The sequence below is a fragment of the Anomaloglossus baeobatrachus genome, chromosome 4 (assembly GCF_048569485.1).
Source record: "Anomaloglossus baeobatrachus isolate aAnoBae1 chromosome 4, aAnoBae1.hap1, whole genome shotgun sequence".
Lineage (NCBI taxonomy): Eukaryota > Metazoa > Chordata > Amphibia > Anura > Aromobatidae > Anomaloglossus > Anomaloglossus baeobatrachus.
Genome location: NC_134356.1, coordinates 518689844 through 518714483, shown reverse-complemented (window position 1 = coordinate 518714483; position 24640 = coordinate 518689844). Strand labels below are relative to the sequence as shown.

Here is a 24640-nt window from a genome sequence, read left to right as displayed (position 1 = left end):
AAGCTGAGATAGTTTGGAGTGCCCATATGGCTGCGAATGCTGGAGTAAAAGACGCGCCGATAGCTTCATATATGGATTTCAACCAGAGCTCCATCTGTCTGTCAGTGGCATCTTTGAGTGAAGCCCCATCTTCCACTGCAACTATGGATCTAGCCGCCAGTCTGGAGACAGGAGGATCCACCTTAGGACACTGAGCCCAGCCCTTGACAACGTCAGGGGGGAAGGGATAATGTGTATCCTTAAGGCGCTTGGAAAAACGCTTATCTGGACAAGCTCGGTGTTTCTGGACTGCCTCTCTGAAGTCAGAGTGATCCAGAAACATACTCAATGTACGCTTGGGAGACCTGAAACGGAATTTCTCCTGCTGAGAAGCTGACTCCTCAATTGTAGGAGCTGGTGGAGAAATATCCAACACCTGATTGATGGTCGCTATAAGGTCATTCACTATGGCGTCACTATCAGGTGTATTTAGGTTGAGAGCGGCCTCAGGATCAGAATCCTGATCTGCTACCTCCGCTTCATCTTCCAGAGAGTCCTCCTGCTGAGACCCTGAGCAGTGTGATGAAGTCGAGGGAATTTCCCAGCGAGCCCGCTTAGGCGGCCTGGGACTGCGGTCTGTGTCAGAGACCTCACCCTGGGACCTATGGGTCACTCCAGGAGCACTTTGCTGCTCCAATTGAGGGGGGCCTGGGGTCCATGATTGAACAGTGCCCGGGGCCTGAGTCACCGGTCTGGACTGTAAGGCTTCTAGTATCCTAGCAGACCATTTATCCATACTCTCAGACAGTTTGTCAGCAAATACTGCAAACTCCGTCCCTGTCACCTGGACAGTGGGAGCAGGTGGTTCCACCTGGGCCACCTGTAGCAGAGGCTCCGGCTGAGTAAGTGCCACAGGGGCCGAGCATTGCACACAATGAGGGTCAGTGGAACCTGCCGGTAGTATAGCCGCACATGAGGTACAGGTTGCAAAGTAAGCCTGTGCTTTGGCACCCTTGCTTTTTGCGGACGACATGCTGTTGTCTCCTCTGAGTACAATCCAGGAGGGTATATAGCCAAAAATCAACAGTGCGACCGTACAGTGTAAATGTATAGCATATAAGCATATATATATATATATGTACACTTCGGCACTCAGTGGGGCCAGCACCTCAGGTGCTGCTTACCGACCGCTCAAAGCGGTTGTGTGATCACCAGATTCCCTGCCTGGGCCTCCCAGAGCCTGTTGTCTCTCCTCTCCAGCGTCAGAAGTGCTGACAGGAATGGCTGCCGGCGTTCTGTGGGGAGGAGAGGGCCGTGGGCGTGCCCTAGAAAGTGCGGGAATCTGGAGCCCCACTGTGCTGAATGAGGGGGGAGGAGGATACAAAGTATACTCCAGCCCTCAGCGCTGACGTCCTGTGCAGCGTCCCGCCCTTCCCCTGACTGGCAGGCCTGGGGGCGGGAATATGCGATACTAGGCCGCAAAAGCCGGGGACTAAAGTTATAAGCGCGCCCGGCATATAAGCGCGGCCGGCGCGGTAGTCCCCGGCGCACTAACACACCCAGCAGAGCTGCAGTGTATATGGCACAAGCGCTCCATGCGCGGTCCCCACGGGGACACAGAGTACCTCACAGTAGCAGGGCCATGTCCCTGATGATACCCGGCTCCTGTCCAGCAAATTCCCCAGGGGCTGCGGAGGGAGCACGGTCCCAGTGCCTGGAGACCGATTAGGATCCCACTTCACCCAGAGCCCATCAAGGGATGGGGAAGGAAAACAGCATGTGGCTCCTGCCTATGTACCCGCAATGGGTACCTCAACCTTAACAGCACCGCCGACCAGAGTGGGGTGAGAAGGGAGCATGCTGGGGGCCCTGTTATGGGCCCTCTTTTCTTCCATCCGACCTAGTCAGCAGCTGCTGCTGACTAAGATGTGGAGCTATGCGTGGATGTCAGCCTCCTTCGCACAAAGCATGAAAACTGAGGAGCCCGTGATGCACGGGGGGTGTATAGGCAGAAGGGGAGGGGCTTTACACTTTTAGTGTAATACTTTGTGTGGCCTCCGGAGGCAGAAGCTATACACCCAATTGTCTGGGTCTCCCAATGGAGCGACAAAGAAACAAACAAATACCCCCAGAATGCTGGAGGGGAGAGTCAAACTTTTTTTTTTTTATATACATATATATTAACATTCCAGCAATCATCTGCCTAATGATAGAAATGTTCATTCATTTGCCGATTTCATTTTTGCGCACGTAGAAGATTTGTTATTGGCAGCACATCGCCCAATGTAAACAGGTGAAGTGCTGCCGATAACAGTGTATATGGGAACACAACAATCAGGCCAGTAAATGAGTGCAGAAGGACCTGTATATAGCTGATCGGCACTTGTTACTGGTCCGACATTGGAAGTTAGCCATTAAGCAAAATGTCTTCCTAAAAAAAAATACGTGCAAGCATTGAGTTTCAATACATGGAGCCAAACATCTGACATTTCTCTACCCCAAGTAGACTTTTTGCCATTAGAGAGTCATAAAGACTTCTTACCTCGGCTACAGTGCTTCTGACCCGGTCAAGAACAGACTCAAAATCTACCAGGTTAAACAGAGGCTGCTGCTTCAACCTATGCAACTCCGCAGCAAAGATGTCCTCCTGATTCTTCAATATAGATCCTGCTAAAGAAATTACTTCATTAGTAAATAGCACACTGTAATAGTACTAAGTAATAATATATTGCCCCCTCCCCGAAAGTGGGGCTTTGGTTTACTGCCCGGGGCATAGTGTTTCCTCTCCACATACTGGATATAACCATTGGACCAATATTCAACCGCTTGGTTCCTGTTAAAAGCACTAAAATTAATACATCTAGTTATCAAATATTTTATAGTAGGACATATAAGTTCATAGTTCTGTTTATGTTGGAGGGCATAGGTTATTAATAAAGTTTATAAGGAATAAATATTAAAATGCCCATATTGAATATACTTGAGTACTGACATGGAAGGATATATTTAAATCTTCTCGAAGCTTCTAGAAGATTATGTCACATGGAACAACTATGTTCCACTAGAACACCCTATATGGATTGAACAGTTGGTATATAATACACGATGGAGTGGGCCACTGCTCGCTCCTCCACATTGCCTGCTGTCAGAAGATTCCAGTGCTGCAAGATGAAGACACGCTGTCCGGCCTAAGGGATGACACCCCCTGCTTTGCCATTCAGGAACCAAAGAGAGATGGGTGAAGATTTTCCATTGATCAGTATGGACTAAACGAACTCTTTTTTTTCCGTAAGCTAACAAAGTATATTATTTTTCCTTTCTGTAACTGAACCCTGGCAACCATTTTTAAATAGATAAAATACATTTATTTTTTACATTTTTTGAAGTCCTTTCTTTCATGCGCTTTTACGTATTTGAAGAAAAATATATTTAAGAGTATATTTTTTAACAGTTCCTAAATGCAGTTCTCTGGATATTGAGGTGTTCTGTACAGATTCTCACCATACGGTGGGATAGAATAGCCAGCTAGGGCAAAAAGTGCAGCTGACGGCACCAGAGATGGCACCTGAGACTGGTGCAAAGGTGTGAAAATGCTTTGAACAGAACTGAATTATGGAGAAAGGTGTAAATGATGTCCAACTATTAGTGTACAGCCGAGCAGCAGGAGTACCATAGTACAATGCACAGGAATGGCTATATTTCCGTAATAAGTACTCTGTATGTATCCGCCGTCAGGGCGGTGTGTCACTTCTTACCCGTTCTGGTCATATTTACATTCTGATTTTCGAACATCTGGACAGATTCTCCGACAAATAAGATCTTCTCCGCAACTCTTACAGGGATATAAGATGGAAGCATTTCTACCCGCAAAGAAAACTGCTTGAGGGATGGAGCCAGCATGTTCTCCTCTTCAATAAGCCGCTATCAGATTACACAATATGGACAGGAATCAGTCACCTCTGATCAAATCAGAAAACTGTACATCCTCCATAATAAGCCTGCCACATGCATCAGATAACTTTCAGCTGATCAATAATGGTTCAGCCGATTATATGGCTGACTCCTGTCTGGTATGACGCGACCATACACAGGAACGCTCGATTGACTGAGCGCTTATGTGTTCTCCACAACAGAGACGTAGCCAGACATTTCCACAGGAGGCGTATCTCCTAGAGAACAAAGAACCATCAGTCTGATATCAGACAAGCCTGATCTTAAACTCCCTACGACAATCAACTGTCCAAGGTCCCCATACACATTAGACTGTGTCGCCCGATCTCATCACTATAGGAGGATTTTGCCAACATTAGACTTATGTATATGGGGGGCTTTAGGGGCACTTCTCACATAGCGAGATTGCTGCTGAGTCACAGATTATGTGATGCACCAGTGACCTAATTAGCAATCTCGCTGTATGTGACACTAAGCAGCGACCTGGCCCCTGCTGTGAAATCGCTGATCGTTACACACTGCTCTGGTTCATTTTTTGCTCGTTGCTCTCCCGCTGTGAAGCACACAGCGGCATGTTTGACAGCGAGAGAGCAACGATCTGAATGTGCAGGGAGCCGGCTTCTGACAGCTGCAGACACTGGTAACCAAGGGTACACATTGGGTAACTGGGCGAAGCGCTTTGCTTGGTTACCCGATATTTACCTTGGTTACTAGCGTACACCGCTCTCAGGTTGCCAGTACTGGCTCCTTGCACACGTAGCCAGAGTACACATCGGGTAACTAAGCGAAGCGCTTTGCTTAGTAACCCGATGTGTACCCTGGCTGCGAGTGCAGGGAGCCAGAGTTAAGCGGTGTGCGTAACCAGTGTAAATATCGGGTAACCAAGCAAAGCATTTTGCTTAGTTACCTGATATTTACCTTGGTTACCAAGTGCAGCATCGTTTCCACAAGTCGCTGCTGGCTAGTGGCTGGTCACTGGTCGCTGGTGAGATCTGCCTGATTGACAGCTCACCAGTGACCATGTAGCGACGGACCAGCGATATTGACCAGGTCATATTGTGGTCGGAATCGCTGGTACGTCGTTTAGTGAGACGGTACCCCAAGTCTGAAAGCAGAACTTCTTACAAGAAAAGTGGATATCCTCCATCTGCACAATCAGACATTCACGCGGGAGAAGATAGATTATCTAACGCTATACAAAACATGTCTGGAATTATTCACTACAGCAAGAAAGTAAATGTGAAAACTGAAATAATTTGCATGAACAGCCCATTGATTTTAATGAAATCTATGCAATTCTATAAAGAGTACTCTACTTAAATACTAATGACCTATCCTTATGATAGGTCATTAGTATTTAAGCTGTTACCATTTTCCGCAGAGTCCAGATGTACACAGTGAACGAAGCTCTGTATACTAGATTGTGACCTTTTTGGGTACTGCAGCTCAACTTCTAAAATGGGTGATGAGCCGCAATACCCCAGAGTGCCCACTACACGGAGTATGGAGCTATGGAATTCCAGCTCTGTTCACTTCCGGTGGGAGCGGGATCTGCTAACAGCTGATTGGTGTGGGTGCAGTATGTCAGGCCTTCTCTGATTAGATATTGATCAGATATCTAAAAAAAAAAAAAATAATTACATATAAAAAAGTCAATTACTTAAACGGAATCGGTCGCTTGGGAAAATGCTATTACCCTGTAGATATGGGGGCTCTCAACCGGTGCAAGCTCAGTCACCGCTCTGTGTACGGAGAGCAGCAGCTGTAACCACCTTCCGGACTGACAGCCAGCTGTAATGCAGAGTGGCCGTCAGTCAGAGTGGGGGACGTGGTTACTGCCTCCGCTCTACACAGAACAGTGACTAAACCAGCACCGGCACCGTCCACGTGACAAACCGGGACACTGCCAAGAAGATTAAAGATAATTTCCTTCCAGCAGTTGGATTTAATGTGCAGGCGTCGGGCAGGTCCACAATGCTATTAACCTGCAGATTAACCATATATCAGCATTTTTCCACATGACAAGTTCCCTTTAAGAATTTTGGGCCAACAGACTTAGTGTCTTCTCTTACCAAGTCTTGCAACTCTCGTAGTTGTTTCCCAGTGAGGCCCCCAATTCCCAGGTCATCGTCATCATCTTCAGACTGAGCAGAAGCATTGCCAGAAGATGGTCCTTGTCTGACAAAAAACTCCTCATACTGGTCCAAGAGAAGTCCATGAAGCATCCAAGCTGAAAGCTGCTTGTACATGACCCCGTGACACACTGCTAAGATCCTGAAAACGAACGATGGAAATATGCAATTGTAAATATACAATGGACGTCAACTATTAAAAAGGTTCCTGGAGGCTGCACCTAACTGGCAGGAATATGTGTAAGCTCTATGAAATATTGCACTCATTCCCCAGGAAATAATGATACAACTGTGCAGCAACTGTTGAGGTTTATTCACTAACTTACAAAAGGGCTAGGGGTTGATTTCAGAAGATAATATAAAATGCTTACACAATTAGGCTAAATGGCATGGAAAGCTTAAGAGGAAGGTAAAGGCCGACAACCTACCATCACAACGAGCTCACTGACAGAGGACGGCAGCCTGCCATGTACTCTGATAGAGGCGGATAAAGCCAAATGGTTAAAACATTTTATATGAAATCCTGTTCCACAAATAATGTGATGCTATAAAAACTTACATGCATTTATGTAAAGGGAACCTGTAATGTCCAGAAACGCTATTTAACACTGTCTATAGGTGAATAAAATCCAGTTAAAATCCTGCTTGGCTGCCTTACTGGACCAGCAAATACAGGGAGAAAATGAAGTTTTAGTCTACCCTGTGCCACTTGCTTTCAGTCAAGGGGGCGGTGCAGACAGAGGTTGCAGTCACCACTCACTATATTGTGAGCATGGCTGTAATCCCTCCCCAACGCTTTAATTGACCGCCTGCACTACAGCATGTGCGCAGCATGGGTGTGTGCAGAGCAGGCTGTCAATGTGTTAGGGGGTGAATACAGTTTGTGTCACTGTAGTGAGCGGTGACTGTAACTGCTTCCTGTACAACTCTGAGTGGTAGCGAGCGGCTGCATTTATTACTTCATTTTCTCCCTGAAGCTGCTGCTCGTTACCCTGCAGGCAGGATTTTACTGCAATTACCTGCAGATTACCACTCCATTTCCAGGTATTTCTGAACATAGTGTTTCTTGACGTGACAGGTTCCCTTTTCCATTAGCGTTATTGCATATGGCAGACCTTTCTGTCATACCCACAGTAGATAAGAAGTTTAGCTGTTCATGGTAGAGGAAAGATGTGCTGCCCTTTTAAGACTAAAGGGTGCTTTACATGTTGCGACATCGCTACCGATCTCGTTAGCGATATGACACGCCAGATCGCAGCTAAGATTTGCCGAGATCGCACACAAGTCATTTTTGTAGCGCCGGTCACATGTGCGATCTCGGTAAATCGTATGTGCGATCTGGCGTGTTACATCGCTAACGAGATCGGTAGCGATGTCGCAGCGTGTAAAGCACCCTTAAAGACACAAAAAACAATAGTATCCCATTTGGCTAACAGTAGGAATGAAGGAATACTAAGGACTCATAGCTACTAGCCAGTTTTTCTGGTTCCTGTACACATGATGGCTGATTATCATATATGCCAACTAACATCTCTTCTTCAGTCACAGCGGGCAGGAGGGTATCATCTCTCACATCGTGGTTACAGTGGACTACGACTAGGAATCCAGTGTTTTCTTTGTTCCCCCCTCTTTGCCAAACAGCACCACATTGTTTATTACATTTAGTCTAAAAAGAGAGCAAACCTTATAATATGTCACCCTTACAAATGCAGCGTATTCAGGTGTTTTCCAATACAATTACAGCATGTGAATGGTGTGCTTACTTTTCTAGCGCATTGCGGACTGGAGGAAGCCCCCCACAGCTGTGCTTGTAAACAGTTTCCAAAAGTTGGCAGCCATGAATCTAGAGAAAGAAAATGATCTGTAGTTATGGCAGAATGTACAAGAACAGTATATTATCCAGGTAAATGAGTGCTGTCTAGTTATTATATCTGTCCACTCATTGTGACTGTATGGGCAGCACGGACCCTCGCTTCATACAGCTCACCATCATCAGAAAGTGTCCTGTATGCCAAGAAACTCAGCCTTCCAAAAGTGACACGTTGCCCACAGTTTCATCTTCTATGGGTTTCGCCCAACAATATCTGATGTCTCAATGCTTTGCCTGTGTAGTAGGAGCAATCCCTGCCCCTTCTCAACCAACTAGTGGGCAGATAAAGCATTAAGGAAAGTAATGAAGCCTGGCTATAAATACTACAAGAAATTTAAAGCTGTTGTGCGGCCTAACATGACAAGTCTGCAGTCACTATGTGCCACTCTGTGTGCCTGCAGACTTGTGAATCCTCAAATCTCACTCACTGAGTATTTGCAGGTGTAAGAACTTGGAACGGCGATCATGTGGACTCGAGTGTGTGATATGCGCACTCACAGCCAGAATCCAAATAGCTGGGCACAGTTTCGCTCAATATACTTACATTCAGCGAGGTTGCGCCCAACCAGTTGGATTCTGGCAGCGAGTACGCATATCGTATAATTGAGGCCAAGCCACTGCCATTACCAGCTCTGACACCGGAGAATGCTGACAGTGCATAATGTACTCAATGTGAGGATTCACAAGTCTGCAGTCACAGAATGGCACAGAGTGACTGCAGACTTGCCATTTTAGACCAAAAAACCACATTAAAAGAAAATCTGTAAGCAAGTTTTGTTACCTCATCTGAGAGCAGCAAGATTTAGGCAAAGAGATCTTGAATCCAAAGATGTATTCCTTAGATTACTGGGTGCAGCTGTTCTGCACACACACACACACACACACACACACACACACACACACACACCTCTCAATATAGTTTGTACATTGACAGTGAGGTGTCAGAGGAGGAAGTGTGCTGGACTGGCATGTAAGTGACATTCTAGTCTGAGCAATGGGAAGTCCTGCTGCTTAACAAACATAGCAAATAAATAGCAGGTCAAACTTTGACAAAATAGGCATTCCTGAATTCTGTGTTTCAACCCTTGCAGGATGTGGTCTAAAAATTACACAGCAAAAACCTGCTGACAGATTCTCTATAAAAAGGTGTAGTCTCATCTTATCTGTTTATAGCTAAGATGAGAATAACAGCATGGCGCTCCATAAAGCAGCTCAGCATGGATACAGTACGCAGTTTCAATAGGTCCCATTAAAAAGTGTGTGGGGGGGGGGGGTTGGAGTACAGAAAGCAGAAGCAGTTTTTATGAATCCTGTTCACTTCAATCCAATAAAAGGAAAGACCATAGCCATTTCCTCAGACCCCACCCCCCCATTCACCTTTTATACCCCCCCACCACCACCACCATTTCCTCAGACTGTAATGTGAAGAGCAGGGCCCTCACACCTCTTGGTATCTGAATTTTATCATTTTGTATTGTCTCATATTGTCTGTACATGTCCCCTCTGAATTGTAAAGCGCTGCGGAATATGTTGGCGCTATATAAATACCAATTATTATTATATGGCCAGCAATTAGTTTTAACTCTATAATGCAAGTGAAGTCCACCAAATCTGATACTAGAGTGGAACACGTAATACAGTATTGCCCAATTTACAGAAATTTTGAATTTACAGAAAATTCTGGGCCAAAGGTAGTTAAAAATTGGCTTCCAAGAGTGTTGGTGCCCACAACAAAAATGGAAAATAAACCCTCCATCCCCCTATAGTTCAGATTATAATCTAACAACTTTCTATGTATAGTATATCACATTTTTACATTACAGGTTTGCCATTGTAGAATGACTGAAGAAGTCCATAGAGGTGAAAACTGTTTTCCCATTATGGAGCTCTGAATACACCGACCGACATTCTTGAACAGTCTTAGGCTAGTTTCACACTTCCGTTAAATTGTATCAGTCACAATCCGCTGCTCTGGTAAACAACGGAATCCGTTTAGCGGATTCCGTTGTTCCCATAGACTTGCATGAGCGGCGGATTGTGACTGATGATGCTGCGTTGCACCCTCCGCCCGACTGATTAGTCGTGGAACGACTGACCGCGGGGCAGAAGGAACGCAGCCTGTAACTTTTTTTGAGCAGCGCAATCCGTAGGATTTCGCTGCGCATGCGCTCTCTGGCTCCCTGCACACCATAACCAGGATACACATTGGGTAACCAAGCAATGCGCTTTGGTTAGTTACCCGATATTTACACTGGTTACGTGTGCAGGGAGCCAGCGCTAAGCGGTGTACGCTGGTAACCAGTGTAAATATCGGGTAACCAAGCAAAAAGTACTTTGCTTTTAGTTACTCGATATTTACCCTGGATGTGTGTGCAGGGAGGCCGACACTTCCCCCGCTCGGCTCCGCCCCCTTCCGCACTCCGCATGTACACACACACACACACACACACACACTCCTGTCCCCAGCCCTGCAGTCCCCGCGGCACTAACGTCCTCAGCGCCACGGCTCAGCTCGGCTCCACCCACCTCGAACTCCGCCCCATGTGACTGATGCAAAACAACGGAAATGTGAACCTAGCCTAAGAGGAGATGGATAATATCCTGCCCGCAGTCACTATTAGCCGCCATATTTAGATTAGTATAACCTTCACTGAACTCAATAATAAATTAGATTTAGAAGTCATATTTTTCCCTAAAATGAACAGGGGTGGTCTCTGAGTACTAAGGTGTATGCTGTATACCATTTTTGTGGTTTGTATTGTTCCTGAATGTTATATGACAACACATTCATGATTCATTTAGGATTAATACTGAACTTAAAGAGGACCACCCAGAAGGATTTTGCTATATCAGGTAATGGCAGTGCCATACTGGCACTAAGATGCTGAATGCAGGCATACCTGTTATAGAAAGATCGGATGCTTGGCTGATTTAAATACCAGTCAATCAAGGTACAGTGAATTTCTGAAACTTTGATTTAAAGATATTTCATCAACCAAGCATCCGATCTTTCTATATCTTTAAATCAAAGTTTCAGAAATTCACTGTACCTTGATTGACTGGTATTTAAATCAGCCAAGCATCCGATCTTTCTATAACAGGTATGCCTGCAATCAGCATCTTACTGACAGTGTGGCACTGCCTTTACTTCATATTACAAATTTCTGGTGGGTGGTCCTCTTTAAGGAAAGGTTAAAAAGGGACATGACATTTTAGATTGTGCTTCATTTCCTAATTTCGCTGACATATTAGAGGAAAAAGCTTCCCAACACGTCCCTGAGGTGAGTAACACTGAGCAGAAGAGGATTTATTCACAATGTACACATATCCCATTTCCCTCCATTTCTATCTGAAGTATGAGATGAATCGTCCATCACTATGGATAGCATATTATTAGAATACCTTCTGGCTCTTGATCTGTTCCACCACAATCATTACTGATGGAAAGAGGAGATGAAACTGAAAAGCAAAAACATGAAAACCTTACATAACAAGTGATCATCAGAAAATGGCGCCATGTAGGTTTGATGACTAAATCACGTTAATTTGATGAATTTGTCATTCAGTTCCGTACTCGTTCCGATTTTAGGCAATTGAAATTGTCTAAAAAGAAATTGGTGAATATGATATAACCTATTATTGGGATTAACTGTGAAGAGACTTAAACATCTATGTGCTATTGACACGAGAGTGGAGATGTGAGGAGGCAGTGCACAGTCTGAGGGAACTTAGTACTAGGGCCATGGTGGTCCCAGAAGTGTGGTGGCTGGCTGTACGCCTCCTTCCTGCCATCATCTCCATCCTGGTGTCTTCTCTTGGTGGACCCAGAGGTCTACCAGCGCCATAGTCTTTCCTTATAGGTTATGATCGACCTGACCCAGTGGGTCATAGAATAAAATGGCTTGCTCCACTGTCGACTATAAGTTGACGCCAACATTTCTATATTACTGAACGGCTAAGAGAGAAGACCTTCTGTCCAGCTGCCGGTGCTCACAGTTACTGCTCATATTCAAATCAGCAATCACTAATCAATCAATCACTTGTATAATACAAATTACTGTGCCTTGAAAAATTATGTTTTCCACATTACACCCAGAAACAAATGTATTTTATATGACATACGAACACTAAGCAGCAAGTATTTGTGAAGTGTAAAGGAAATGATATAAATATTTAAAAAATATAAATCCAAAAATTGTGATGTGCATTTGTATTCAGCCCCCTGTAGTCTGACACCCCTAAATTAAATCCTAAATAACCAATTGTCTACAGAAGTCACCTAATTAGCAAATTGTGTCCTCTGTGTAATATATTCTCTGTATAACTACAGCTGCTCTGTGAAGAACTCAGACGTTTATTTGAAAAGATTAAGTATCAAACAGCATCAAGAAAACCAAGGAACACACCAGACAGGTTAGGGATAAAGATGGATTAGGTTAGAAAAAAAAAAAAAATTAGCTCAAGCTCTAAACATGTCACTGTCATCCATCATCCAAAACTGGAAGGAGTAAGGCAAAACTGCAATCCTACCAAGCCATGGCCATCCAGACAAACTGACATTCCAAGCAAGGAGAGCACTAATTAGAGAAGCAGCCAAGAGGCCCATGGTCACTCTGGTGAAGATGTAGAGAACCACAGTATAGGTGAGATTCTGTCCACAGGACAACAATTAGTTGTATACTCCACAAATTTGGCCTTTATGGAAGCGTGGGAAGAAGAAAAACAATTTTTTTAAAGCAAGCCATAAGAAGTCCCATTTGCAATTTGCAAGAAGCCATATATAAAAAAGGGACACAGATAGCATGTGGAAGAAGGTGCTGTGGTCAGATGAAACAAAAGCACAATTTTTTGGACTAATGGAAAACGCTATGTGTGGAGGAATCTAACAACACACAAGACCCTGAAAACACCATCCTCACAGTCACACATGGTGGTGGCAGCATCTTGCAGTGGGGAGCTTTTCTTCAGCAGGGACAAGGAAGCTGGTCAGCGTGGATAGGAAGTTGGATGGAGCTACAAACAGGGCGATTTGGTAGAGGCTGAAAAAAACCTCGAGATTGGGGTATAGATTCACCTTCCAGGAGGACAATAACGCTAAACAGGCTACAATTAAATAGTTTAGATCAGTGGTCACCCAATCTTTCTGACCTTGAGAGCCACATTCAACCCAGAGAGGGTCACGACTCACACTTAGCTCCCGCCACTTACAGTAGTAACACCCAGAGCCCCTCTTACCAAACAAAATGTCAGAAAAAAACTTTTCCACAGAACTCACCACACCAAGGCAGTATACCAATATGCAGGGGTTCCTACCTCCATTCAGATCCGCTCTTCTGTGTGGGGTTACTCACAAATGTCACCATCTGGAGATCTGCTGTTCATAGCGGTTTGCAAGACCTAGCGCAAATGCACCAAACTAGCAGACAGCTACGAGCCACACATCATGGGCCCGCAAACCACAGGTTAGGGATCCCTGGTTTAGATCAATGCATATTCATGTGTTTTAATGGACCAGTCAGTGTACAGATCTAAATCCCATTGAGAATCTGTGACAACATTTTAAAGGTAATCTGTCACCAGGTTTTTGCCACCTAATCTGAGAACAGCATAACGTAGGGGCAGAGATCCTAACTCCAGCGATGTGTCACTTCCTGGGTTGCTTAGTGTAGTTTTGATAAAATCATTCTTTAAATCAGCAGTAGATTATCATTATAGGACTACTTGGTGTGCTGCAGGTAGTCCAGCATATTCTTGAGTTCTGTATAACTGCTAGATCTGCAGCAGAGAAATCATTGACTTAACAAAATGACAGCAAACAGCTGAATAAGCCTATGTCCACATGCTGCAGTTTTGCGTTCACCACAAAACTGTACCCTGTGGTACCATAAATGCATCTTGTGGAAAAAAAAAGCATAAAAAAAAAAAAACAAACACATGCGTTTTGATGCCTTTTTTGACAATGCGTTTTTGCTGCATTTTTTAAACACCAATTAGTGAAAAATGCAAAACTAACTGACGCTGCACTTTTGTTGTCGCCACAAATTTGTAGCAGAAAAAAGAAGGGAATTTTGTTTACTTACCGTAAATTCCTTTTCTTCTAGCTCCTATTGGGAGACCCAGACAATTGGGTGTATAGCTTCTGCCTCCGGAGGCCACACAAAGTATTACACTTTAAAAAGTGTAACCCCTCCCCTCTGCCTATACACCCTCCCGTGCATCACGGGCTCCTCAGTTTTGGTGCAAAAGCAGGAAGGAGGAAACTTAAATTGGTCTAGTGTAAATTCAATCCGAAGGATGTTCGGAGAACTGAAAACCATGAACCAAAAGAACAATTCAACATGAACAACATGTGTACACAAAAGAACAACCAGCCCGAAGGGAACAGGGGCGGGTGCTGGGTCTCCCAATAGGAGCTAGAAGAAAAGGAATTTACGGTAAGTAAACAAAATTCCCTTCTTTGTCGCTCCATTGGGAGACCCAGACAATTGGGACGTCCAAAAGCAGTCCCTGGGTGGGTAAAAAAATACCTCAATAACAAGAGCCGAAACGGCCCTCCTCTTACAGGTGGGCAACCGCCGCCTTAAGGACTCGCCTACCTAGACTGGCGTCTGCCGAAGCATAGGTATGCACTTGATAGTGTTTCGTGAAAGTGTGCAGACTAGACCACGTCGCTGCCTGACACACCTGCTGAGCCGTAGCCCGGTGCCGCAATGCCCAGGACGCACCCACGGCTCTGGTAGAATGGGCTTTCAGCCCTGAAGGAAGCGGAAGCCCAGAAGAACGGTAGGCTTCGAGAATCGGTTCCTTGATCCACCGAGCCAAGGTTGACTTGGAAGCCTGCGAACTCTTACGCTGGCCAGCGACAAGGACAAAGAGCGCATCTGAACGACGCAGGGGCGCCGTGCGAGACACGTAGAGCCGGAGTGCTCTCACCAGATCCAAAGAGTGCAAATCCTTTTCACATTGGTGAATTGGATTAGGGCAAAATGAAGGTAAGGAGATATCCTGATTGAGATGAAAAGTAGATACCACCTTAGGGAGAAATTCCGGAACCGGACGCAGAACCACCTTATCCTGGTGAAACACCAGGAAGGGGGCTTTGCATGATAGCGCTGCAAGCTCAGACACTCTCCGGAGTGATGTAATTGCCACTAGAAAGGCCACCTTTTGCGAAAGACGTGATAAAGAGACATCCCGCAGCAGCTCGAAAGGTGGTTTCTGAAGAGCCGTTAGCACCCTGTTAAGATCCCAGGGTTCCAGCGGACGCTTGTAAGGTGGGACTATGTGGCAAACTCCCTGCAGGAACGTGCGAACCTGCGGAAGCCTGGCTAGGCGCTTTTGAAAAATACAGAGAGCGCCGATACTTGGCCCTTGAGAGAGCCGAGTGACAAACCCTTGTCCATTCCGGATTGGAGGAATGAAAGAAAAGTGGGTAAGGCAAACGGCCATGGAGAAAAACCGTTATCAGAGCACCAGGATAAGAAGATTTGCCAAGACCTGTAATAGATCTTGGCGGACGTTGGCTTCCTGGCCTGTCTCATGGTGGCAATGACATCCTGAGATAACCCTGAAGACGCTAGGAGCCAGGACTCAATGGCCACACAGTCAGGTTGAGGGCCACAGAATTCAGATGGAAAAATGGCCCTTGTGACAGCAAGTCTGGGCGGTCTGGAAGCGCCCACGGCTGACCCACCGTGAGATGCCACAGATCCGGGTACCACGACCGCCTCGGCCAGTCTGGAGCGACGAGAATGGCGCGACGGCAGTCGGATCTGATCTTGCGTAACACTCTGGGCAGCATCGCCAGAGGAGGAAACACATAAGGCAGTCGGAACTGCGACCAGTCCTGAACTAACGCGTCCGCCGCCAGAGCTCTGTGATCCTGAGACCGTGCCATGAATGCCGGGACTTTGTTGTTGTGCCGTGACGCCATGAGATCGACGTCCGGCGTTCCCCAGCGGCGACAGATCTCTCAAAACACTTCTGGGTGCAGAGACCATTCCCCCGCATCCATGCCCTGACGACTGAGAAAATCTGCTTCCCAGTTTTCTACGCCCGGAATGTGAACTGCGGAGATGGTGGAGGCTGTGGCTTCCACCCACTGCAGAATCCGACGGACTTCCTGGAAGGCTTGACGACTGCGAGTGCCGCCTTGGTGGTTGATGTATGCGACGGCAGTGGCGTTGTCCGACTGGATACGGATCTGCCTGCCCTCCAGCCACCGCTGAAAAGCCAATAGGGCTAGATACACTGCCCTTATTTCCAGAACATTGATCTGAAGGGAGGACTCTGTCGGAGTCCAGGTTCCCTGAGCCCTGTGGTGGAGAAAAACCGCTCCCCACCCTGACAGGCTCGCGTCCGTGGTGACCACAGCCCAGGTTGGGGGTAGGAATGATTTTCCCTGCGATAGAGAGTTGGGAAGGAGCCACCACTGAAGTGACGTCTTGGTTGCAAGGGAAAGAGAGACGTTCCTGTCGAGGGAAGCCGACCTCCTGTCCCATTTGCGGAGAATGTCCCATTGGAGCTGCCGTAGATGGAATTGCGCGAACGGCACTGCCTCCATCGCTGCCACCATCTTCCCCAGGAAGTGCATGAGGCGCCTTAAGGGGTGTGACTGACTCCGAAGAAGTGATTGCACCCCTGCCTGCAGAGAAAGCTGTTTGTCTTGCGGTAGCTTGACTACCGCTGACTGTGTATGAAACTCCATCCCGAGATAAGTCAGTGATTGGGTCGGTGTCAACTTGGATTTCGGGAAGTTGATGATCCACCCGAACTGCTGGAGAGTCGTCAGAGCGACTGTGAGGCTGTGTTGACACGCCACCCGAGAAGGGGCCCTGACTAGGAGATCGTCTAGGTAGGGAATCACCGAGTGGCCCTGAGAGTGTAGGACCGCCATGACGGATGCCATGACTTTGGTGAAAACCCGTGGGGCTGTCGCCAGGCCGAAAGGCAATGCCACGAACTGAAGGTGTTCGTCCCTGATGGCGAAACGCAAGAAGCGTTGATGTTCGGGTGCGATCGGCACGTGGAGATAAGCATCTTTGATGTCGATCGATGCTAGGAAGTCTCCTTGTGACATCGAGGCGATGACCGAGCGGAGAGATTCCATCCGAAACCGTCTGGTGCTCACGTGTCTGTTGAGCAGTTTGAGGTCCAGAACGGGACGGAATGATCCGTCCTTTTTTGGCACCACGAACAAGTTGGAGTAAAAACCGCGACCACGTTCCTGAAGGGGAACGGGGGTCACAACTCCTTCTGTCTTCAGAGCGTCCACCGCCTGAAAAAGTGCGTCGGCCTGAGCGGGGGGCGGAGAGGTTCTGAAGAAACGAGCCGCAGGACGGGAGCTGAACTCTATCCTGTAACCGTGAGACAGAATGTCTCTCACCCATCGGTCTTGAACATGTGGCCACCAGGCGTCGCCAAAGCGGGAGAGCCTGCCACCGACCGAGGATGCGGTTAGGGGATGCTGAGAGTCATGAGGAGGCCGCCTTGGAGGCAGTGCCTCCCGCGGCCTTTTGGGGGCGTGACTTGGACCGCCACGCATAGGAGTTCCTCTGGCCTTTCTCCTGCCTGCTGGACGAAGAGGATTGGGGCTTGGCGGAGGGACGAAAGGACCGAAACCTCGATTATATTTTCCGTTGTTGAGGTCTCTTAGGTCTGGACTGGGGTAAGGAGGAGTCCTTTCCCTTGGATTCCTTAATAATCTCATCCAATCGTTCGCCAAACAAGCGTTCGCCAGCAAACGGCAAACCGGTTAAGAACCTCTTGGAGGCAGAGTCTGCCTTCCATTCGCGCAGCCACATGGCCCTGCGGACTGCCACAGAGTTAGCGGATGCCACAGCTGTACGGCTAGCCGAGTCTAGGACTGCGTTCATGGCGTAGGAAGAAAAAGCTGACGCTTGAGAAGTCAAAGACGCAACTTGCAGAGCAGAATTATGTGTGACAGCATTAATCTCAGTCAGACAAGCAGAGATAGCTTGGAGTGCCCACACGGCTGCAAAGGCCGGGGCAAAAGACGCGCCCGTGGCCTCATAGATGGACTTCACCAGGAGCTCTGCCTGTCAGTGGTATCCTTTAGCGATGAGCCATCTGCCACCGATACCACAGATCTAGCCGCCAATCTAGAGACTGGAGGATCCACCTTGGGACATTGAGCCCACCCCTTAACGACTTCAGCGGGGAAGGGGTAACGCGTGTCAGTGAGGCGCTTAGTAAAGCGCTTGTCCGGAACCGCTCTGGGCTTCTGGACAGCGTCTCTGAAGTTAGAGTGATCGAAGAACGCACTACGTGTACGTTTGGGGAACCGAAACTGGTGTTTCTCCTGCTGAGACGCCGACTCCTCCACAGTAGGAGGCGGGGGAGAGAGATCCAACACCTGGTTGATGGACGAGATAAGATCATTCACTAATGCGTCCCCCTCAGGTGTATCAAGGTTAAGGGCGACGTCAGGGTCAGAACCCTGAGCTGCGACGTCCGCCTCGTCCTCCAGAGAGTCCTCAAGCTGGGAACCCGAGCAGCGTGAAGAAGTCGGGGAAGATTCCCAGCGAGCCCGCTTAGCCTGTCTAGGACTGTGGTCCTGGCAGGAGTCCTCCGCGTGGGACCTAGGGCCCAACCTGGGAGCGCGCTGCGGCTCGGACCGAGAGGGGCCTGGAGGTGACGATCCAACAGGGGCCGGGGCCTGTGTAAGGACCGGTCTGGACTGCAAAGCTTCTAGTAGCTTGGCAGACCATTTGTCCATAGACTGAGCCATGGATTGTGAAAGTGACTCAGTTTCTCAGCAAAAGAGGAGAACTCTGTCCCTGGCGCCTGGACAGGTGGAGCAGGGGGGGTCTACATGAGCCGAGGGGTCCACTAGTGACCGAGGCTCCGGCTGAGCAAGTGAAACAGTGGTCGAGCATTGCTCACAGTGAGGGTAGGTGGAACCCGCAGGTAACATAGCCCCACAAGAGGTACAGGCCGCAAAAAACCCCTGTGCCTTAACAGCTTTGCTCCTTGTGGACGACATGCTGTTGTCTCCTAGGAGAATGATCACTGAGGGTATATGGGCAAAAACAGGGTATACAGCCCAACCGAACAGAAATATATATATATATATATATATATATATATATATATATATATATATATATAAATACGTATCTATTCCGGCACCCTAGGGGGGACCAGCACCAGGTGACCGGTGTGGCTTACCGACCGCTAACAAGCGGTGTGTGTGCCTCCAGATTCCCAGCTTTAGGTCCCCTTGGAGCTGCAGAGCTGTGCCTGAGAATCCTCCACCGGCAGAATGCTCAAAAAATGGCTGCCGGAGATCTCAGGGGAGGAGTGGAGCCATGGGCGGCGCCAGGAAAGTGCGGGAATCTGGGGTCCCCACAGTGATCAGTGAGGGGGGAGGAAACATGCAGGATGCTCCAGCCCTCACATCAGACGTCAGGTCGGCAGTCCCGCCCTTACCCCTGACAGGCAGGCCCGGGGGCGGGATTTTTGCGACTAGGCCGCGATGAAGCCGGGGACTAAATTTGAGACCGCGCCCGACAAGCAGGCACGGTCGGCGCGGAAGTCCGCCGGTCTTCTCAATTCAGCAGCTGCCGCAGCGTCCGGGAAGAAGGTGCGCTCCTGCACATTCCCCAATGGGGACACAGAGTACCTTAGAGTTGCAGGGCCCGGTCCCTGAGGTTGAATAGACTCCGGTACGGCAGATTCCCACAGGGGCTGCGGAGGGAGCACGGTCCCAGCAACTGGATGACCTTTCAGGATCCCACTTCTCCCAGAGCCGCTAAGGGATGGTGAAGGAGACGGCATGAGGCTCCGGCCTTTGTACCCGCAATGGGTACCTCAACCTTAACAACACCGCCGACATAGTGGGGTGAGAAGGGAACATGCCGGGAGCCCCGTGGGGGCCCTCTTTTCTTCCAAACGACATAACTAATATGAGAATGCATGAGTGGATGTGTGCCTCCTTCCACACAAAGCATAAAACTGAGGAGCCCGTGATCCACGGGAGGGTGTATAGGCAGAGGGGAGGGGTTACACTTTTTAAAGTGTAATACTTTGTGTGGCCTCCGGAGGCAGAAGCTATACACCCAATTGTCTGGGTCTCCCAATGGAGCGACAAAGAAAAGCAACGTGCACACAGGAAATCTGAAATCTCATAGAGTTCGATGGGGCCTATGTGACACATCTTTGGAATCAGTGTCTCTGTCTCTACATTATGCTGCTCTCAGATGGGAGCAGGGCTGTGGAGTCGGTAAGCCAAACCTTCGACTCCGACTCCGACTCCTCAAATTCTCTTGCACCGACTCCGACTCCGACTCCGACTCCGACTCCGACTCCTCAAATTCTCTTGCACCGACTCCGACTCCGACTCCGACTCCGACTCCGACTCCGACTCCGACTCCGACTCCGACTCCGACTCCGACTCCGACTCCGACTCCGACTCCGACTCCGACTCCGACTCCGACTCCGACTCCGACTCCGACTCCGACTCCGACTCCGACTCCGACTCCGACTCCTACATATATTGCTTAGTTAGGTGAAAAATTTATTGTAGTACATGAATATGTGTACGTGAACATCAGACATTTAATAATTTTTATGATACAATAATCAAGATATTTGGATAGAACATAAAATATATTTATTGGAATACAACTTTAGAACACAAAAAACTGTAATAAATTGTAAATATGTAATACACTATGTAATATACAGTAGATTACATATATATCTTGTGTGTGTATATACACTATATTATATATATATATATATATATATATATATTATATATATATATATATATATTTTACATATTTACAATTTATTAGTTTTTTGTGTTCTAAAGTTGTATTCCAATAAATATTTTATGTTCTATCCAAATATCTTGATTATTGTATCATAAAAACAATTAAATGTCTGATGTTCACATTGTACTACAATAAATTTTTCACTTAAATATAAGCATTATACTAAATGTTATTATTTAGTAAAATATTCAGCACATTCTGCATTGCACTCCTGTCCCCAATTTATTATATATTTTAGGAGTCGGAGTCGGTGCATTTTATACCGACTCCGACTCCGACTCCGACTCCACCAAAATGAGCTCCGACTCCGACTCCACGACTCCGACTCCGACTCCACAGCCCTGGATGGGAGAGCAAAAACCTGGTGACAGATTCCCTTTAAAATTGCTGTTTACAGTCGCTATCCATCCAATCTCACTAAGGTACAGCTATTTTGCAAAGAAGAACAAGCAAAAACATCAGTCTGTAGATGTGCAAAGTTGATAGAGGTATACCCCAAAAAGACTGGCAGACAAAGATGGCCCTAAAAAGTATTGAATCGAGGAGGGGGGAGGGGTGTTGGAAGCTGAAAACAAATGTGCTTCACAATTTTCAGATTTAGAAATATTTAGAAGACCATGCATAATTTCCTTTACACTTCAAACACTTGCTACTTTGAGTTGGTGTAAAATCCCAATAGAATACAACACAACTAAGTTTATGGGGACAACGTGGAAAAGTTTAAAGTTTACAAAAAAAGTTTAATATAAAATATACACACACACACACACACCAAAAGTTTGGACACACCTTCTCATTCAAAGAGTTTTCTTTATTTTCATGACTCTGAAAATTGTAGATTCACATTGAAGACATCAAAACTTTGAATTAACACATGTGGAATGAAATACTTAACAAAAAAGTGTGACACAACTGAAAATATGTCTTATATTCTAGGTTCTTCAAAGTAGCCACCTTTTGCTTTGATTACTGCTTTGCACACTCTTGGCATTCTCTTGATGAGCTTCAAGAGGTAGACACCGGAAATGGTTTTCACTTCACAGGTATGCCCTGTCAGGTTTAATAAGTGGGGTTTCTTGCCTTATAAATGGGGTTGGGACCATCAGTTGTGTTGTGCAGACGTCTGGTGGATACACAGCTGATAGTCCTACTGAATAGACTGTTAGAATTTGTATTATGGTAAGAAAAAAGCAGCTTAGTAAAGAAAAACGAGTGGCCATCATTACTTTAAGACATGAAGGTCAGTAAGTCCGAAAAATTGGGAAAACTTTGAAAGTGTCCCCAAGTGCAGTGGCAAATACCATCAAATGCTACAAAAAAAAAAAAATGGCTCACATGAAGACCGCCCCAGGAAAGGAAGATCAAGAGTCACCTCTGCTGCGGAGGATAAGTTTATCCGAGTCACCAGCCTCAGAAATCGTAGGTTAACAGCAGCTCAGATTAGAAACCAGGTCAATGCCACACAGAGTTCTAGCAGCAGACACATCTCTAGAACAACTGTTAAGAGGATGCTTAGTGCAGCAGACCTTCATGGTAAAATAGCTGCTAGGAAACCACTGCTAAGGACAGGCATTAATAAGAAATAACGTTTGGAACTCCATTCTATGTCTGAACTGGGTGCAAAAACCTAAAAAACATCACTATGGGGAGATAAGGTATGCACACCAGTGACTATGTAAGGGGAATACATGGAATAGCAGAAACTGCTGTGTGAATACTGACATGAAAAATTCAATAGCTATATGTAAGAATGAAATGTGAAAAAATGGAACCTGCATTACTGCCATGAATATATGAATAAAGAGAAATTTAGCTACTGAATTGATCAATGCAATAGAGCCCCAACACTACGCCAAAGTATTTCTCTACGTTGGGGTCCCTAGCTTGTGTGTCCTCTCATGCAGTTAAAAAACTTACCGTGTATGGGAAGCTGAGACCCAGGCTATATATACACGATGTGGATTGGCAATAGGTGTGTATGGGGAGGGTTCCCAAACGAAAAACAACTAATTTTTCATGTCAGTATTCACACAGCAGTTTCTGCTATTCCATGTATTCCCCTTACATAGTCACTGGTGTGCATACCTTATCTCCCCATAGTGATGTTTTTTAGGTTTTTGCACCCAGTTCAGACATAGAATGGAGTTCCAAACGTTATTTCTTATTTGTTAGTTTTTCGTTTGGGAACCCTCCCCATACACACCTATTGCCAATCCACATCGTATATATAGCCTGGGTCTCAGCTTCCCATACACGGTAAGTTTTTTAACTGCATGAGAGGACACACAAGCTAGGGACCCCAACGTAGAGAAATACTTTGGCGTAGTGTTGGGGCTCTATTGCATTGATCAATTCAGTAGCTAAATTTCTCTTTATTCATATATTCATGGCAGTAATGCAGGTTCCATTTTTTCACATTTCATTCTTACATATAGCTATTGAATTTTTCATGTCAGTATTCACACAGCAGTTTCTGCTATTCCATGTATTCCCCTTACATAGTCACTGGTGTGCATACCTTATCTCCCCATAAGGACAGGCATTAAGCAGAAGAGACTTGTTTGGGCTAAAGAACACAAGGCATGGACATTAGACCACTGGAAATCTGTGCTTTGGTCTGATGAGTCCAAATTTGAGATCTTTGGATCCAACCAGTGTCTTTGTACGATGCAGAAAAGGTGAACGGATGGACTCTACATGCCTGGTTCCCACCGTGAAGCATGGAGGAGGAGGTGTGATGGTGTGGGGGTGCTTTGCTGGTGACACTGTTGGGGATTTATTCAAAATTGAAGGCATACTGAACCAGCATGCCTACCACAGCATCTTGCAGCAGTGTGCTATTCCATCCGGTTTGCGTTTAGTTGGACCATCATTTATTTCTCAACAGGACAATGACCCCAAATACACCCCCAGGCTGTGTAAGGGCTATTTGACTAAGAAGTTGAGTGATGGGGTGCTACGCCAGATGACCTGGCCTCCAGTCACCAGTCCTTAACCCAATCAAGATGGTTTGGGGGTGAGCTGGACCGCAGAGTGAAGGCAAAAGGGTGAACAAGTGCTAAGCATCTCTGAGAACTCCTTCAAGACTGTTGGAAGACCATTTCTGGTGACTACCTCTTGAAGCTCATCAAGAGAATGCCAAGGGTGTGCAAAGCAGTAATCAAAGCAAAAGGTGGCTATTTTGAAGAACCTAGAATAGAAGACATATTTTCAGTTGTTCTTACAATTTTTTGTTAAGTATTTCATTCCACATGTGTTAATTCATAGTTTTGATGCCTTCAATGTGAATCTACAATTTTCAGAGTCATGAAAATAAAAGAAAACTCTTTGAATGAGAAGGTGTGTCCAAACTTTTGGTCTGTACTGTATATATATATTATATATATTCAAGAAAGGTGTATATCTTTGTCATCTCTTTGCATGATTGAACTTTTATAACAACTGGGATACACTGTGTGGTGCTTTGTATGCAGTAGCAGCAGATTAACATTAACTCACCTGATCAAGGGAGTAGTTAATATGGGATATGGAAAGATGAGGATCAGCCAAAAACTGTATAATCGAAAAAAAAAAAAAAAAAAAGAAAAAGAAAGCCATAAGATTTTTCTTTAGATGTTAATCGTATTACAAATACTTCCAAACGTATTCCATGACAACATAAAAAGAATTCAGAGTTAAGAAGGTATATAAATCATTTCAGTATTTTCCAGACTAGAAGTCAATTTTTTTTTTTGTGAGAAAAAAATTCTTGCAAAAAAGAAAAAAAAAAACAAACGTTTTTCCGTCCTCTAGTCCAGAAGCCAGCAGCACTCGGGCAGAGGCCAGTGCCACCACAGTGGGATTCTCTCCTCTCGTCCCTTCCTGGAGCAGGGCTTCATAATGCTGTATGGTATAACTCATACACACTG

The 24640-nt window shown here is 46.3% G+C and overlaps 1 protein-coding gene across 2 annotated transcripts in view; it reads right to left on the bottom strand.

Moving 5' to 3' along the window:
• Positions 1–24640, bottom strand: part of TUBGCP4 (tubulin gamma complex component 4) — a 115003-nt gene that overhangs the window by 69888 nt on the left and 20475 nt on the right. Inside the window, exons 4-9 of one of the 2 annotated variants that reach the window (XM_075345868.1) lie at positions 24231–24284; positions 11335–11391; positions 7826–7905; positions 6003–6204; positions 3735–3900; positions 2522–2649 (exon numbers count right to left, since the gene is read on the bottom strand). In XM_075345868.1, the coding sequence (XP_075201983.1) occupies positions 2522–2649; positions 3735–3900; positions 6003–6204; positions 7826–7905; positions 11335–11391; positions 24231–24284 (687 nt within the window). The remainder of the gene's footprint in view (positions 1–2521; positions 2650–3734; positions 3901–6002; positions 6205–7825; positions 7906–11334; positions 11392–24230; positions 24285–24640) is intronic. The other variant, XM_075345869.1, reaches the window with a different exon arrangement.